Source organism: Camelus ferus, chromosome 17, assembly GCF_009834535.1.
Source record: "Camelus ferus isolate YT-003-E chromosome 17, BCGSAC_Cfer_1.0, whole genome shotgun sequence".
Taxonomy (NCBI): Eukaryota; Metazoa; Chordata; class Mammalia; order Artiodactyla; family Camelidae; genus Camelus; species Camelus ferus.
This window is the reverse complement of record NC_045712.1, coordinates 27034182-27051494: the sequence shown is the minus strand read 5'-3', so window position 1 is coordinate 27051494 and position 17313 is coordinate 27034182. Positions and strand designations below refer to the sequence as shown.

Sequence of the window (17313 nt, the reverse complement as noted above, 5' to 3'; positions counted from 1 at the left end):
CCTTCACACTCTCAGGTTTATTAGATCTTCTACAGAAGTGTTACGGACATCACACCTAATGGAGTATTATTTAAGGATTTTATTTCTATTCTTTGGGATGGGAGAGGCAGGTGGGAAAAGAACATGAAACTAGGAAAAGAACCTTGTGAGTTTCCAACCTTAAGCATATTTTGTCGCTGTTTCTAACCATGCACACAGCACATTTTCTGGCTGAGTCCCCTGGAGAACGGAAATATCACAATCAGGGCCAAGTGAGGGGAAACCCAGGCTCCGTTCCTCGGAGACTGCTCCTCCCACAGCAGCTTCCGGGGGGTGAGGGGGCGCCTGCGAAAGACGCTTTTTTTTTTTTTTTTTTTTGTACAGACGCTCTTTGTTGAAGACTGGACCCTCACTGTTCTCTTTGTGAGGGTAACCTGCTACTCCGGAAAGTGGCACGGCAGCCTTGTTATCACATGATGCAAACAGGACCAAAGGCACTGCAGATAATAAAAACTTGGCTGATGTGATGAGCTAGTCCTGTTCCCTTTTCAGTGCAGGGCTGTGAGTTGGAGTGCGGGAGGGCAGGGGAGGCTGGGAAGTAATGACTGGTTGTAATCCTTTCCTGAGTACTATTTCCCATGGGAGGGTTGTTTGTATAAGTGGGTCTAACTTGGGGGCTTAAAAGCCAAGTGCCTAATGCCTTGCTTTATTTCCTTGAACAACCAACATTTTACTAACTGATGCAAAATATTTTAGTTTTATCGTTAAAACATCTCTACCATGTCTGAATTCTCATCAAATCAGATCAATTCCTATTCTGATTTTTTAAGGCACTTCTAAAAATTCTTACACTATTAATGAGGAAACCATAAAGATATTTAAACCAACATGTCCTTCTCCCTCTGCTCTTTACACAGAGGCAAATAACAAAGGCTTCCCTAAACACAGGAAGCTCACTCCAGATCCATGAGGTATGAAGAGTGCCTCATTTACTATTAAAAGCCAAGGAGAGAACAGGGCTTACAATGCACTTACATACTAGCTTTCTGTCATTTCCTTTTGACTCAACTTACTGATAGGTAATCTTCCTTTAAATACATTTGGCCAGCCATTCCCCCGTATCTATGGGTTTTGCATCTGTGGATATGGAGGGCCAACTGTATACCATGCCATTTTATATAAGAGGCTTGAGCATCTGAGGATGCTGATATCCATGGAGGGCTCCTGGAACCAATCCCTGATGGATACCAAGGGATGATGGCATGTGCCAAGGCCTGTGGAGGAGACTTGCAGCAGTCAGGGGTGCCCTCCTTGCTCAACTGTCAGCAGCACAATCAAGAAGACATCAGGAAACAGCAGCCACTCCTAGGCCACTCTCCTTCTTGCCTTCTTGACTGCCCATGTGCTGTCATGGATACGATGTATGTGCTCAAGAACTGGGGGCTGTCATGACTATTCACCTTGTGCCATTTGGAACGGCAGCCTTAACAGGGAGAACTAGTGAGGCTTTAACTGAGGAATACTTCATGAAATCACACACGTTTAAGTGAAAAGAAGAAATGCAGTACTGTGTGTTTTACGAAGGTTGCCAAAACTGCCACCTTCAGTTTCCATTTGCCAATTGTACACCAGAAACTTTCCACTCAGATTCTTCGACTTTTTGTTTGGTGAAAACAAATCAACTTGGGACACTTTATCAGATAACAAAACCTACAAAAAGCCAGGAGTGAGTTAGGAGTAGGATCAAATAAGGGCCCAGGAAGAGAGACCACAGCATACAGATGGAACTTTCTATACAAAATTCTAAGCATGTGAATGAATTAAAGAGGGGAGGCGAGGACTGTGGAAGAACAAACTAAAAGGAACATGTGCATTTATCCTAGCCCCTCTGGTGCCAGGCCCACTCATGTATGACCATCTCGCAGGTTCACAACACTGAGTCATATCTCAATGGGCTCTACCACTAACTGATGGCCAGTTTTGTGGAGAAAAGATTACATGTGATTTATCTACAAAATGATATAAACTCGTAAGAAGCCAGAGAGCTGGACAAATTAATCACTCAGTAATAAATCTGTCTTGACCTTCTTCTCATCAGTTCCCCAGCACTGCTGACTTTTAGAGACTCATTTTTCCTCTTCCTTCACACACACTATAAATTCTGGCTAAATACCAAAAGCTAGCCAATTGACCTCCTAACATAAATGCTGTGGCCTGCTAACTTTTTTAGAACCTAGGAAACATCAGTTGGAAGGACCATGCTCACAGTTCTTAACTTACACCTGTGGCAAATCAGAGACTAAAGCCATTCTCTATCTAAAACGCTACAGACTTCCTCACCTGCATTGATACAAAAGGCCACTTTACCCAATTTTTAGAACAGTGTATCAGACTTATTTGTTACAATCAACCTTTTCTGAACTGGTGCTGTTAAGACAACTTTTAACTAGTGGGTTCAATTTACTGATGTTCTTAATTTTACTAACACACCTGATTTTACATTTCAATTCCAAAGTAACACCACAAAAGGGGAAATCATAAAAAATGATTCCCTTGAGCTGCTGGAACTCTCACATACTGCTAGAGAATGTAAACTGGCATTACCATTTTGGCAAAATTTTGGCAGCATCTACTAATGTGAATATATGGATATCCTATGACCCATTCTAGGCACATACCACATTCCAATAATTAGGGGCACACACAACATAAATGTATATCCAAGTCTCCAAAAGACGTGCACACGCATGTTTACAGCAGCACTCACTATTTGTAACAATTAAAATGGAAATGAAGTCAATGTCCATCAACAACAGGAATGGACGAGTAACTCGTGGTAGAGACCCACAGTGGAACACACGCAGGAGAAAGAAGGAATAAATCTGTGACCACTCATGACAATGCAGATGCGTCTCACACACACAGTGCTGAGTGAAAGCCAGACAAACAAAAATCACTTTGTGATTCCATCTAGATGACACTGAAACAGCTGTTACCCATGGGAGGGAGAGATGTTGAGACGAGTATGAGGGGGCTTCTGGCTGTTGGTTACACAGGTATACTCTCTTTGTTAAAAACCACCATGCCAAATACTTATGACTTGTGTATTTTTCCATATGTACATTATATTTCAATTAAAATTTTAAGGAAGGAGAATAGTTTGGCATAGATTAAAAAAAAACTCTCAATACATGTAATGATCCTTTTCTTTAAAATTCACTTAAGAAAAGACTGTTTCTGTGAGAAAGTAAAAAAGAGAAAAATGACCTATTTTTAGTCCAAAGGCTATTTTTTATGGACTCGTTTTTTTTGGGCATTGTCTCCCTAGGAGAACAGCTGTATCTGAGTGTGCTGTAAATCCCCTTAGTCCTCTGTCACAAGAGGTAGCATTGTGATACCCCTTTGGAATCAGAGAAAGCCTGGTACGAATCCTGGCTCCACCATGGAGCAAGGCGATGTGGCCTTGCCTGGCATCAGTTCTTCAACTGTACAGGGAAGACAATGAGAAGTAAGCAAAATAATGAGGGTGAATGGCCTGGCATACAAACACCTGTTCTCACCACGATGCAATCGCCCCATCTCTTACAAGCTACATGCAGATGTTGGAGCTCCTTAGATGCTCCCTGAGAACAGTTACTGCAGATGATGATGCTTTAACACCATGGAGAACCAAATACCAGTCACAGTGAACTTCCTCCTAAACATTAATTCCAACAGTTTTTGGAGCTAAAAATTTAACATCACTACTGTTTTTAAAAAATCACTTTGTGATCATCACTCTGTCAAGCATTTGTATCTTTTGAAAGTTTAACTCTGAAGAAAATTAGATCTCATACAGAGAATTTAAGACCCACTCAAGCAGAGAGACAGAAGGACTGAGGAAGAAAGCATCCTGTGTCATGAGCATGGCAGACTTCTAAGACTAACTCCACAAACATCACGTAGATCAAGTGGCAAGTCTGATGATGGCAGTAAGTTCCATAACTGCAATTTAATAGAGTGTGTATGTGAGAAAACAAATGCTTCCCAATTAAAGTCAACCTAGCTTCATTTTTGGGTCAAGCCATTAAAAACTAATACCTAAACGTGTTTTGGGTTATAAATTAAAGATTCATGTTGATACTTCAAGTTGTCAGATCATAGTTTTTTTCAGTTATGGCCTTCTCTGGCAAACATGGCTGGTCATTTCCACAAGATTTAGAAATTCTGTCATTTGAGTAAGTCAGGCCAACTGACATTAGTCATGATGGGATCCTCCCAGGTCTCTCTGTATTTATCTTAGCTCACCTCTACATGCCTTGGCCAGACAACTTGTATCCCAGAAAACCAAACACTGGCTCTGGGAGGCACCTGGCACCTTACTATAATCTAACTATAAAAATCTTACAGGAAGACTGTTACTAGAGTAATACAATAATACACAGCACATAGCCACATATTGTCCTCTAAGGAGGGAAGGAATATGGGGTTGGGGGAATGCTGAAATTAAAGGTAACATTTTAGGTTTTAATGATGTTAGTAGTTAAGTTTGAAAGAACTGTGAGCTAAGTTTTCAAGGTGGTTAAAATGTGGTAAATATTTGCCAACTTAAAAGGGTACCCAGGAGTTAAAGATGGGACAATATGAGCATGAAAAAGAATAATGCCCATAGATTGAAACACATAAAAATGCAAAAATATGTAAATTCACAATATTAAAAACGTACACACACAACAGAAAAAACCCTTACTATACCACCTCTGGAGACTATGGGGAGTGATTTAGGGGGGAAAACCTCATTATTCATGTAACTTACTGATAAAGGGAAAAGTAAAGCATTTATCCAGCCTTTCCTATAAGGATTGATTTTCAGGACAACTCAATGATTGGTGAAGAAAAGTTTTTTTAATTAAAAAATAATCACTAATAAAGGCAGAAAAAATATAAATAAATAAATGCAGAAGGAATAAAAAATTAAGAAATCATACCATTTTGCAACACCCGATGAAATAATTGAACTAGGAAGCAATTCTTAATGGCAGGTAAAACCTTGTAGTCTGATGGGGAACTCTGTAATGGATGGATCAGCCTAACATTGGAACCACTGATCAATCTTAATGTCAACAAGAGATGACTGACATTACAAGAGAAATGCCCGCCCCCGACCAAAGTGAACTTGAACCTGCTAAAATGCCCAGCGCCATCCTCTGGTTTACTTATGGGACATGTGTGGGAGGGAGGAGAGGAGGGGAGAAGGATATGTGAAACTGCACCATGCACCCTCAGTGCACAACCGGGCAGAGCCATAGGCGGAAAACCCTGGTTTCTTCAACATATGAATGGCATTTAAAAAAAGATAAAAAGGGAGGATGAACTGTTAACACATTAAAATAGACTTAAGAGAACTAGCAGTAAATTCAAACAAAGAAGATATTTAACTAACATTATTAGGAATTATGGCTACTTCTGTTGGGTGTGATATAGGGGGTTATGTTAAGTAAGATTTTCATTGGTTAGAAATACATTTAAGTCTATCTCTAGCCCCAAAGTGAGCAGGAACAGATAAAATATTGATAATCTTGAAGCTAGGCAACAGATATTTGGGGATTATTATGCTATTCTGTCTACTTCTGTCTATAGCAGAAACTTTCCACAACAAAAAGTTAAAATGGCAGAAAGGTGATGATCATTGGGTCAGAAGAGTTCAGCGTACTATTCTTTTTGAGTCTATCTTTGAAAATGTCTATTAAAAACAAACAAGTGTAGACAATCTAAGGATGAATTAAGAACTCTGGGATATACTGCCAACCTACCTGAGGAAAGGCATCATGCCAAGAGGACCCCAGAAAGAGAACATGGCAGGCATTCTGTGGTGATAACTACAAAACCAGATTCACTTGCCTACAATTTCCTGGATGACAGCAGACATTCTGAACAGTCCTAGTCAGACATCACTAACAGTGTGGTTTGCCCCTCTGATGCTCTGTGTCACAGGGACGACCCCACCTTATCTGTGAGCAGAGCCTTCGCCTCACCTGGCTGGGGTGGATGAGGCGGTGGCATCTGGTGGTGCATCAGAGGGTAGGGAGGGGGCTGCTGATGAGGCATCATGCCGGGGTGCCCTGCTGCTCCAAGTGGCGCCAGCCCAGGTCCTCCTGAGTGCTGGTGTGCCTGCTGAGGGTTCTGCCCATGCTGCTGCTGTTCCATTTGCTGTCGAGCTCGCAACTCAGCGTATTTCAGCTGTTCCATGTGGAAATTCTGGCGTTCAGTAAGCAACTGCTGCCTCTGTTGTTCTAACTGTTAAGAAATGGAAAGGGAAGAGACATGATATCAGGAAAGGCTCTCAGGATTGGATGCCAACATAGGACATCCACGTGATGCCACAATTTCCCTTACCTCATCACAGTTACACAGACACCTCGCCTCCTACAACATCCATGGTGAGAGAAAAGGCATTATTTCTTGAATAGCATGAGGTCAAGTTCTTCTCTATGGTAAGCATAAGGCCTGCCTTTCCTTGTAACCTTCACCCAGTGGGGGCCTCTTGAACTTAGGACACATGTAATCCCTGCTGTTTGGCAGGCCTTCAGATATTTTAAAAACAGTTTCTACGACTGCCTTACTCTTTCTTCCCCAGGTAAAACAAGCCTCCCTTGTCCCTTTAACAGTCCCTCAGTTACTAATGCCTCAAGTCTAACCAACCTTGCCAGGTGCTCTCTTCTGAAAGTGATCTTCCTGTTTACTGTTTGGGAATGTGATCCTAGAGTTAAATGCTCTGGATGAGTGGACCTGGCCTTAGGTGCTAAGACACATATTTTCTGTATTGAACTTTGGCAGTGCTGCTGTAAATCATAGCTTTCAAGCACCTAAAATTATACTGGGTGAGATATTCAGTTATATTTTACATGCCTAAATAGAAATTTCCATGAATCGTGGTTTGAAAAATATAAGCATTTCAATATTCAAGATAATCTTTCTGGGACCCAAAATAAAATAAAGGGAAATAAGTTATTATATGTGCCAGGAAATTCAGAAACCATATGCCTGCTAATAGAGCTCAGAGAATGGAGTTCACCTTAAATGCTATCAAAACTATTTTAACCCAGGGGTGGTAGAGAAAATCAACTTGAACATGAAGGAAAACAAAAATCTAGATTTCTAGAAGCCAGTAGTATAAAGATCATATGGAGGATTAACAGCATTATTTCTTTTCAATAATGTTCCATCCCATCATTTTCAACAGCAAGATCTTAGTCACTGGGAAGTATTTCTAGAGCAGCCACAACGGCTCACGAGCACTTGAAATGTGGTTAATCTGAAATGAGATGTGCTGTAAATGTAAAACACACACTGAATTCTGAAGACTTAGTATGAAAAAAATTACTCATATTGATTACATGATGAAGTAATATTATATCTGTATACTGGATTAAATAAAACATCATTATAATTTTACTGTTTATTTTTTAATGTGGCTACTAGAAAATTTTAAATTACATATATGGCTCACACATTATTTCTGCTGGAGAGCACTATTCCTAGGCATTTCATAAATTAAGGAAACAACATTTTAGCTTTCGGGAGCAGCCAGTTCTATAGATAAATATTACTTACTATCCTTAGCAAAATCTAGACGGAATACGCATGAGAATTAATTTAAGAATCTGGGCTCTTAGCAGAGAGCTGCTTGGGGGGGAAGTCGTTGTGGAACCGAGAGAGCAGTATCACTGGCCATCAGGAGTAGCAAGCAGGGAACGTCCACAGATGGATGGGGTGTGGGAAGACAGGCCATGGCCACAGCATAAGGAGAAGAGGTCAGGTGAGGAGGAAAAGAAACGGAGAGAACATATGGTAAAGCTTATGTCCTGGGTGCTGTTTAGCTGGCTTGCAGAGAGTCTTCCTTGGGAAAAGGAGATCTACTGAAACGAATGATTTTGTGAGTTTTCAGGAGAGAGGAGACAGGGTGCTACCATGGTCTAACAGACTGGTATGGGCTCTTCATTTTCTAAGGGTGACCTGAAGAGAATAAAGCCTGGCTCAATTTCACTTATCCTTCTTTTCATGATGAGAAGGGAGTTGCGATATGTAAATAGCAAGAGAGCGCTCATTTCGGCAGCACATATACAAGTGGAATGATACAGAGAAGATTAGCATGGCCCCTGTGGAAGGATGACATGCAAATTCGTGAAGCGTTCCGTATCTTTAACCGACTGTACTTCAATTAAAAAAAAAAGAACAAAATAAATAAATCTTAAAAAAAATAACAAGAGAATCCTCTGGAAGTCCAGCTCTACAAGACAACTAATCAGCGAGATAATGTATGGCATTTAGGCAGACAGATAAAAAGTAATCTAAAGATTCTGACTATAAGCCCTAGATTTTGCTTTCTCCTAATCATTCTTTCTAGGAAATTTAGCACTGTGCTGAGGTTACACTTTAGAGGTTGCCAGAAAAGGACCTCAACCTATGTTTTTGTTGAGCCACTACTGGCCTGGACAGCTTGGCTGAAGTCCTGTAGTTATGTAATAAGTATGGAATATAGGTCAAGATCTGCTTTATAAAAGGCTGAACTGTTACTGGAGGGAGAGTCTGTGTCTCTGAAGAGAAGTTTTAGTCTCTGCATTACCTATCTCAGTGTTTCTTGTTTTTTTGTTTTCTTTTGTTTTGTTTTACCAAACCAGCCTTTCTTTGGGACTTGACTAGTATCAATCTTGGAAAGAAAAATTTGCCCAATCTTCCTTGTCTACAGAAGAACTAACCTCAATTACACTTATTTTTTCCTGAGCTTCATTTGTCCTTTCAAAACTCAGAAGGGTAATTAAAAGAAAGTAATTAGAAGATTAAAAAGGGTATGATTAAACACACACTGCACACCTGAAAGGAACCCAGTTTAAGGTTAAGATTCAGTGTGGAATAAACAGGCCCTGGGAGGTGAGAGCAACATTCAGACAGTAGGCTACCACCTGGCTCCAGAAGGACCACCTCTGCTCAGGGGCACATACAATAGAGCATATGGACATGTCCTGGCCCCACCAGACAAAAGAAATACCTCTCATGTTATACATTTTTTTTTATTTAATCCAATTGAAGACTGCATTCATTTTTGTAGTAATCAGATGTGAATGTGAACTGGGAATTTTTGAGTAGAGTTTGACAGTACTGAGCAAATTTTAAATTGACGTAACCAGTGATTCTACATCTGGAAATTTATCCTAGAAAACTGTACATAATTTGTATAAGGACAGTCATTAAAGTATTATTTTTTATGTATAGTTATGTCTAGATACATTGAGTTAAAAAAAACACAAACTGCAATATTTATAACATAATGCCAATTATATTAAAAAAAAACCTTTTGTGTCCATGTACAAACATTATATACACACTAAAAATGTTCTGGAAGACACTAAACTATTATTAGTCTACAACGGAATTTGATATAACATTGTAAAGTGACTATAACTCAATAAAAAATGTTAAAAAAACTATTATTAGTGATTATTGCTAGGGATGAAATTAAGGGTAAAAAAGACTTTTCAATTTATTCATTATTTGAAAATTTTTGTCATGACACATATTTGTAACTATAAAACAAGATACTAAAATTGCCCAAGTATATGCTTCAGATACCTTGATTTTCTTCTCTCCCTTTTCTATTTCCAAGGACTACAGATAAAGTTCCAATAGTTAAACTGAATAGTGTAGATTACTCATGTAAACAGGGTGCTAACGAATCTGTTCACTTTCTTACATGGTTTCAATCTGGCTCTAGGGAACCCACTTTCATACAAAGCTGCCTGTGGACCTGATCTAAAGACAACCCCCCAATCCTCACTGCATTCAAACCCTGCCTTCCTGCCCTCTTCACTCCTGCACTGTGTATGTATAAAGCAGCCAAATCCAAGTGGAAACGGAACATAACAGAGCACTTTTCTACACCAAGACCCAAACGCGCACTCACAGCTGCAAGCGCAGCTGAGGTGCACACAGAGCTCTTCTCCCAACTGTATTTGCATAAAACAGAGAGGAGGGGTGGGAAAAAATAAAACAAGGTGGGGGGGCCTCAAAAATCCATCTACACTGCCAAGGGTCGGAATATCAGCTAAGACTTGAAGCCTCTGACTACTTGGCACCATAACTGAAATAAATAAACACACCTTCCTTTGAAATGTTTGGTGTCAGTAACCAGACAACCACTTTAGGAAAAAACAGACGTCTTCATTCCTGAGGAAAAATAAACAACAAAACTGCATCTTTCTGCCTTCACGCGTGCTTCTGGAGGTGGAATCCAAAGAGGGAGCTAGCACCACTGCTGTGACTGGTCATTCTGTCCTTGGTACAAAGTGTTTGCCACCTGAGGCCACACATCTTTAGATTCAGAACTAAACCTGCTCGTAAGTACAGCCTTCTTAATCCTGGCCACCCATAGTATCACGGTGCACGTCTAACAAGAGATTCAACTATACAGCAGGCAGCACAGAGATGAATTACTACAAATATGCAGAAAACAAAGTTGAGTACAATTCTCCAGGGGCAGTATGAAATTCACTTTTTCTTCTTTTTCCCTTAATTTGTCACAAAGTACAACGATCTTTTCTAAACTTACCTCCTATGTGTGAGGACGTCCTATCAGCAATACCTTTAAAGTCTACCCAGAACCTGACCGTTCTCTTCCACAGCCCGTCATGACCAACCATCTCATGTGGTTATCTTAGCAGCCTTTTTTCTAACTTTGTCACTTTTTAATTAATTTATTCCCTACAAACAGCAGATAGACTGATACCCACTTAACTATAAGGAAGATCATGCCAGTCCTCTGCATGTGTTCCACATTTTTATGGAATAAATAACATAGGCCTTGTGTTATTCTACATTACAATCAGAGTAAAATGGATGGTTTGTTTACAGGAGCTTCTGTGACTAGGCCTCCATTATCTCTGACTTTATCCTCTACCTCCTCCTCCTCCTACCTCGTTCCTGCTCCAGCCCCTACTCCTTATCTCCTGAACAGGTCGATCATGCTTCTGCCTCACAGCCTCTATGCTGGCTGTTTCTAGGGCTTAGAAACATTTGCCCAGTTGTCAGTTTTTCAACAGGACCTACTCAGATGATACCACTTAAAACTGAAATACTTCCCTTGCCCTTCCCATCTCCCCTCCCCAGCCTGTAATGTATCGGAATGAACACATACACAGTATACACGCATGCACACACACACATAGCACCTAACATCTTCTAACATCCTTCATTAATTGTTTAAGCTCTACCAAGGCAAAGAGTTTTGTTGGGTTTTATTCACCACTGTATCCCCAGTATCTAATATGCCTAGAACAAAGCAGGTGCTCAATAAATATTTGCCAATGGACACATGAACTTAGTATATGTGCTGCTGAAGCAAGCAAAAGGAACAAATGAACTTAATCCGTCACCTATGCTGCGAAAGCCACCAGCTCTGGGTAGGATGACTTTTCAGTCTCCTCAGCAATCATGCCTTTCTCTTTTACATTTTTGGATTGGGGACTTTTTTATGCTCAGATCAGTTCCTCCTCTACCAGAAGGCTTTCCTTAATAATTTCAGCCAACCATAGTCTCTCCTCCTCTGAATTTCCACAGCCCCATTACCTCATGCGGTATCTTTATGTGTCAATGTCTCAACTACCCCCTCACCATCTTAAAAGGACACGGTCTGGGTTTCTCACAGTTCTGAATTTCCTACAATGTCTCTTTTCTGAAGGTATAAAATTTCTTACCTAGCCAAATGACCTACAGAGATTTAGAGAGCATTTAGGCTAGAAGCTATAAACTAGATCAGCTCACAGATCCATTCTCATTGGCCTCAAAATATTTTTTTTCCTTAAATCCAAGTAAGAATGCTTTAGGTAGGAACCAGCCTCCAGTGTTCTCCAATCCCAAACACTGCCCACATCTGAAACCTGCTCTCTTGACTGAGGTATGCTATCTGCTTGGCATATGAGGCTGCTCAGTTGGGCAGACCCTTGGAGTTGCAAAACCAGCCCAACAATCTCACCTCAACTGGAGTCAATAGCTTTTCCTGTGTCATTTCCCAGACTCTGTACATTCTGTAACTGCCTCCCTCTAATATTAGTACTTTATGAAAGGGCTGTAACAATAGCTACTGAGCTCTAATTATAGGTACATTCATAATACCTATAAAAAATGTAAAATTTTAGACTCAAGAACATTTGATTTTTAAAAAAATTATTTTTATCTTTTTTGGGGGGGTGATTAGGTTTATTTTTATTTATTTATTTATTTAACAGAGATACTGGGATTGAACCCAGGACCTCGTTCATGCTAAGTGTGCACTCTACCACTGAGCTATGTTCTCCCCTGCTGAGAACACCTGGTTTTAAGTCATTAGAGAAAAAAATAAACTTCGTATCTGATTCTTAAAGTCTAAGAAAAGATTTTTGAAATCTATTGCTACATAAACAAAACCAAATGTTTACTTCAAAAAAGTATGTCCTGAAGCTAGTGCTTACAGATGAGCAGGACAGCACCCTCCAGTGAACTCAGGCAGAGTGGCAGACAGAGAGCACCAGGCAGCAGGTTAGAATGCTCCGCTCCTGGCTGACCTGCTCATGTTCCACAATTTCAATATTCTTGTGTCATAATGGATGGGTGATAAAACTTTGCATATCTAAGAGTCTCTAGATTAAAATGAGATAAGAATGGCTCATTTCTTTATAAATTATGAAGTGCCAGTAAAAACATAGCGCTAAAGAAACACAGATTTGAGATCTGGCTGTCTTTTATAAACTGTGTGACCTGAGGTACACAAAAGCTCCAGTCTCTTTGTCTATGAGGGGTTAACAAAAATAGCCTTATGTTCCCATCCAGCATCATTGCTGGACTCTCTTCCAAGGAGATTCAAAGCAATCAGTGTATTCTTGGTAATGGCTCCCTCATATAGTTTTTGAGGGATTTAATGAGAAAATCCATATGAAGTGGCTTAGCACAGTTACTGGTCCAATAAATGTTCATAAAGCCAACAAAGGCTTATAAATATTAAGAATTTAATACATAGTTGATTACTGGTCTTCATAATGGGAGGCATATAAATATTTACTGAACACTTATTGTGTGTTCCAGGCACTGTGCCAGGCACATGCCATATTTCCTCATTTAATTCTCACAATAGTCCTATGAGGAGAGGAAATCATCAGTAGGAAAACAGCCATGGCCTTGCTCACCCACAGGGAAGGATAGGATACTAGTGCTAGGAGGGAAAAAAATACATTATGTCTTAATTGTGCAACAAAGTGAATGAAAGCCATCTTAAGGTTTGTAAGAATTTCTGGTTGCTGTTGACAGTGAGTCTCCAAGCTGGTCCCCCAATGATCTGAATTCCTAATATTTACACCTTCTCCACTGAATCATGTCTACCCATAGTCCTACTCAACCCGGAATCAGGGTTGGTCTGTGGAACAGAGAGGATACAGCAGAAGTGAAGGGATGTGACTGCCATGTTTAGGTTATAAAAGACACTGTGGCTTCCGTTTTGGGTGCTCTTTCATGTTCTTGCTCTTTCCAGTCACTCGCTCTGGGGGAATCCACTGTGGAAAGGACTACACGGAAAGGAACTGAAGCCTCCTGCAATTAGCCACATGAACAAGCTTGGTGGTATATCCTCCAGTCCTGGCTGAAGGATAAGAAGACTGCAACCTCATGGGAGACCCCGAACCTGAACCACCCACTTAAGCTGCTCTAAGACTCCTAACCCTCAGAAACTGGGTGAGGTACTGTTTTCTGTTTTCAGTCACAGCTTTGGGATAATTTTTCACATAGCAATAACTAATACAGTTATGCAACTGACACTCAGTGGCCAGGGCCAGTCCTGTACAAAGAATTTTCCTGCCCTAAATGCTGATTAAGAAAGAAAAGGCAGGCTGACCACCAAAGGATTTCAGAAGAGCAATCTTGTGTGGTGAAAAAAATTCAGCAGAATGCTTTCCCAACATCTGCAGTTGTGTTGTTTTATTCAGAGACTATTGTGTAAAATTCTAATCGGAGCATACAGAATATTAACATTAAAAAAAGATTCAAGTACGAAGAACACAGTGGAGTTATATACTTTGAGATAAATGACTATTAATCCACAGCACAAGGGAAGCAGAACCATTACACTGGCCTGGGTGTCTGGGAATCACTGGAGGGAACTGGGAAGGGGCTCGCAGCTCTGTTATTCCAGGTGACAGTTCCACCGGGGGGGTTTAAAAGAATGGGGGAATCCACAAGTTTACTCTCTGAAGAGACAGTGACTTATAGCTGAGAAAAGAGCCCCTTGACAATCTAAACATGGTTCTATTAAGTGCCTAGTTAGGGTCATGCCAATCTTCCAGGCTAATACATCAGTTCTGCTCCATGAACGACAGTAAGGTATCTGGTTGCCGGTGGGAAGTAAGACGCTATCATCATTTGAGTACTTCATGTGCCAATAATCCATTATATTATAGCCCCCTGTTTTCCCAAGTCCCCCCAAAAAACCTATTAAATGACAAAAGGGCAGCTTATTAGGGTAAGAGAAACACAAATACTCATTCTTCAACACTCCAGCTCACCTCCAGGAAGTTTTTTCCAATAGCCTCTGAATCTTCCAGGTATTCCTCCTCTGTTCCCACAGGAGTACTTAACACCCTATAATGTGATTTGTTTTCTTGACTGTCTTTCCCATTAAACTGAAGTAAGTCCCCCAAGGGTGGACTTTCCTTTCCACTTTCCCAGCTTTTAACACTGATGCTGGCATATATTTGTTCAACAGATACTAAACAAGCGCCTATGATGTGCCAATTCTGCATGAACAAAGCCATTTGACTAATTCTATCCTCACAGAGTACCCACCAGGTACAGGAGGTGGACGCATTAATTAGCAAGTACAACATGGTATGTGCTGTTAGGCTACTGCAACAGCAAATGGGAGGGCATGTCACCCACAGGTGCAGGGCTGAGGGATGCAGGAGGTAAGTAAAGAGGAGGGACAAGGGCCTTGTTGGCAGAGGAGTAGGATGCACACAGGTAGCAGAGAACATGGCCGTGAGGGAAGCCTGCACATGGTGCAGTGTGGTGTGGCACGGCTGATGCACAAAGGCGATAGAGATGAGACTAGGGTGGCCAGTAGCTTCTGGGGCAAGAAAGGATCAGTGATAACAGGAAATACTTATAAGGCCAGGGAACAGGAGATAGGATGGATTAGAGTGTGGGCAGGACAGTTACTGAAGCAGCCTTTCCTTCCTCACAGGACCAGAATGCCTGTCCAAGTGGCAGAGCTGGTCTTAGGACAAAATGAAAATGAGCTATTGTGATAGTTACTGGGTTACTCTTCATAAAGAATTTGCCAGAAGACTTGGATTGAAAACTAAGAAATAGTTTAACAAATGCAAACAGATTCATGAAATTAAAACTTTTTGGGGATGATTTAATCTTAGGGTTTTTTACCATTTAGAGACACCAGTATTTGGTACGTAGACGAAAAAGTCCAAACAATCACAAAAAATACTAACTAAACCCTCAAATATAGCCCATTGTTTAGAAAGTCATCAATTTCTTTCCTAGTCAACTCATTAAAAAACAAGTTTCTCCAAAGAGCTTAATCTCTGTTTCTCCAAAAATTTCCTTGAGATAACCAAATATTTTCTCTGCTTCTATGTTTCTTACTTTTTGTGGCTTCTTTCATTCTTGGCCTTTTAAATATTTCTTTTGGTCCTGTTTGGGCCATGTCCTTATATCAAGTGTATGGTCCAGAAAATGCTGCTTAAGAGCCTTCTGCTAGGCCTGGTTCCACCTGCCTGTCCCCATAAAGGGGAAGGATGGAAGAGACAGAGGCCAAGGCTGCATCTGGGGAAGGTTTGGTTAAAAGGGATTACAGAAACCAGGCTCCTAGCTCAAGATGAGATTAACCCCTACTTTCTGATACTTATATTGAAGAAGACAGGAAATAAGAAAATCCCTGAATCAAATAATGAATCAACATGTACTCTACTTGACTTGTAACAAGTAGGTTATAAAATAAACCTAAGATCCAATTTTTGTAGAAGGCAGATTTTGATACCATTAAGTATATCTAGAAAGCCAAGAGGTTTAAATAATTGCAGAATGCGAACAGAACTCTTTTCATTTATCAGCACTAGCTGATAATCCTTTTGAAAGGGCAAAGCAAACAGAAAAAAGTTTAGATCATAGCCACAGAGACCAACAAATTAAGCTACCATTTATTTGCTCTAACTTGCATTTTATGAAAGGTGGTCAGAGTTTAATTGCCAAAAAGCCACTATAAAAATTCCCCTTACTTACAGCTTCCTTCTCTCTGTCCATGATGGTTTCCAGCTCCTCAAAATGTCGAAGTTTTATCTCCAGTTTCTTCATTTGTGTCTCAACCAGGAGAGCTACCAGAGACTTGATTTTTCTCTCTTCCACGGCAGCCAGGTGCTAAGGGCAAAAAAGTCATTCAAATTATTTAGGTAAACATTTGCTTAAAAGAGAGTAAGAAAATGCTGAAGTTGCTACGCAAAGTGGGGACTGTGTAATTCAGAATAGTGCCCTAGATGCCCCCCTGTATGTTCCTACTAAACATTTATTTCAATTTAAAATAACAACTGTCTCTGCCTGAATTTCTGGTACTATTTTCTACTTTGAAATTAATGCAGGAACTTGAGGATATCCCCAAGTATTATCAAATAAATGAGCCAAATATTTCCTGTCAAAACCGAAGATCTAAGTTTTCAAATAGGAAGGCATTACCAAGTAAGAAAATAAACATCAAAAAAAAAAAAAAAAAAAAAATCCACAGCAAAGAATTTTGAAGATTTAAGAGAACAAGACAGGGTGAAAATTGTAAAAGTTTCCAGAAAGGCAAACAAATAAAAAAACAGGTTACAAACAAAAATCCAGTCTGTATCAGGCTTCTCAACAGCAAAACCAGGTTTTTGGAAGACAACGATAAAATGTCTTCCAAGTTCTGAGGGATAACAAGTTTTAATCCAGAATTTCAAGTACAACTTAAATCAATTAGGTACAGAATAAAGACAAATTTCCAAGATCAAGATCTGGGTTTTAGTCCTGGTTCAGCTAATAATTAGTCACATAATTTTAGGCCCACCATGAACTTCTGTGGGTCTGTTTCTACATCAGTGAGATGAAGAAGTTCAATAAATTCGAAAACCATTCTGTGATGATACACATGAAACGTGTTTGTTGTCAGGGCTTTTAAGTATTCAGGCAGTAATCCATTTATAAACATAACTTGTGAAAAATCATCATGCAAAAGTAGAATAAATTTATGTGTTGTAAGTGTGTGTCTATGTGTGAGAGAGAGAAAGAATTTCATTCCAGGAAATT

At 40.0% G+C, this 17313-nt stretch overlaps 1 protein-coding gene and 1 non-coding gene across 3 annotated transcripts in view; one reads left to right on the top strand and one right to left on the bottom strand.

Moving 5' to 3' along the window:
* Positions 1 to 17313, bottom strand: part of SMARCC1 (SWI/SNF related, matrix associated, actin dependent regulator of chromatin subfamily c member 1) — a 136871-nt gene that overhangs the window by 10908 nt on the left and 108650 nt on the right. For both annotated transcript variants that reach the window (XM_032458623.1, XM_032458622.1), the window contains exons 25-26: positions 16270 to 16404; positions 5994 to 6255 (exon numbers count right to left, since the gene is read on the bottom strand). In XM_032458623.1, coding sequence (XP_032314514.1) covers positions 5994 to 6255; positions 16270 to 16404 — 397 coding nt within the window. The remainder of the gene's footprint in view (positions 1 to 5993; positions 6256 to 16269; positions 16405 to 17313) is intronic.
* Positions 8059 to 8162, top strand: LOC116657338. The gene has a single exon (XR_004312459.1). It is a non-coding gene; the product is annotated as a U6 spliceosomal RNA (small nuclear RNA).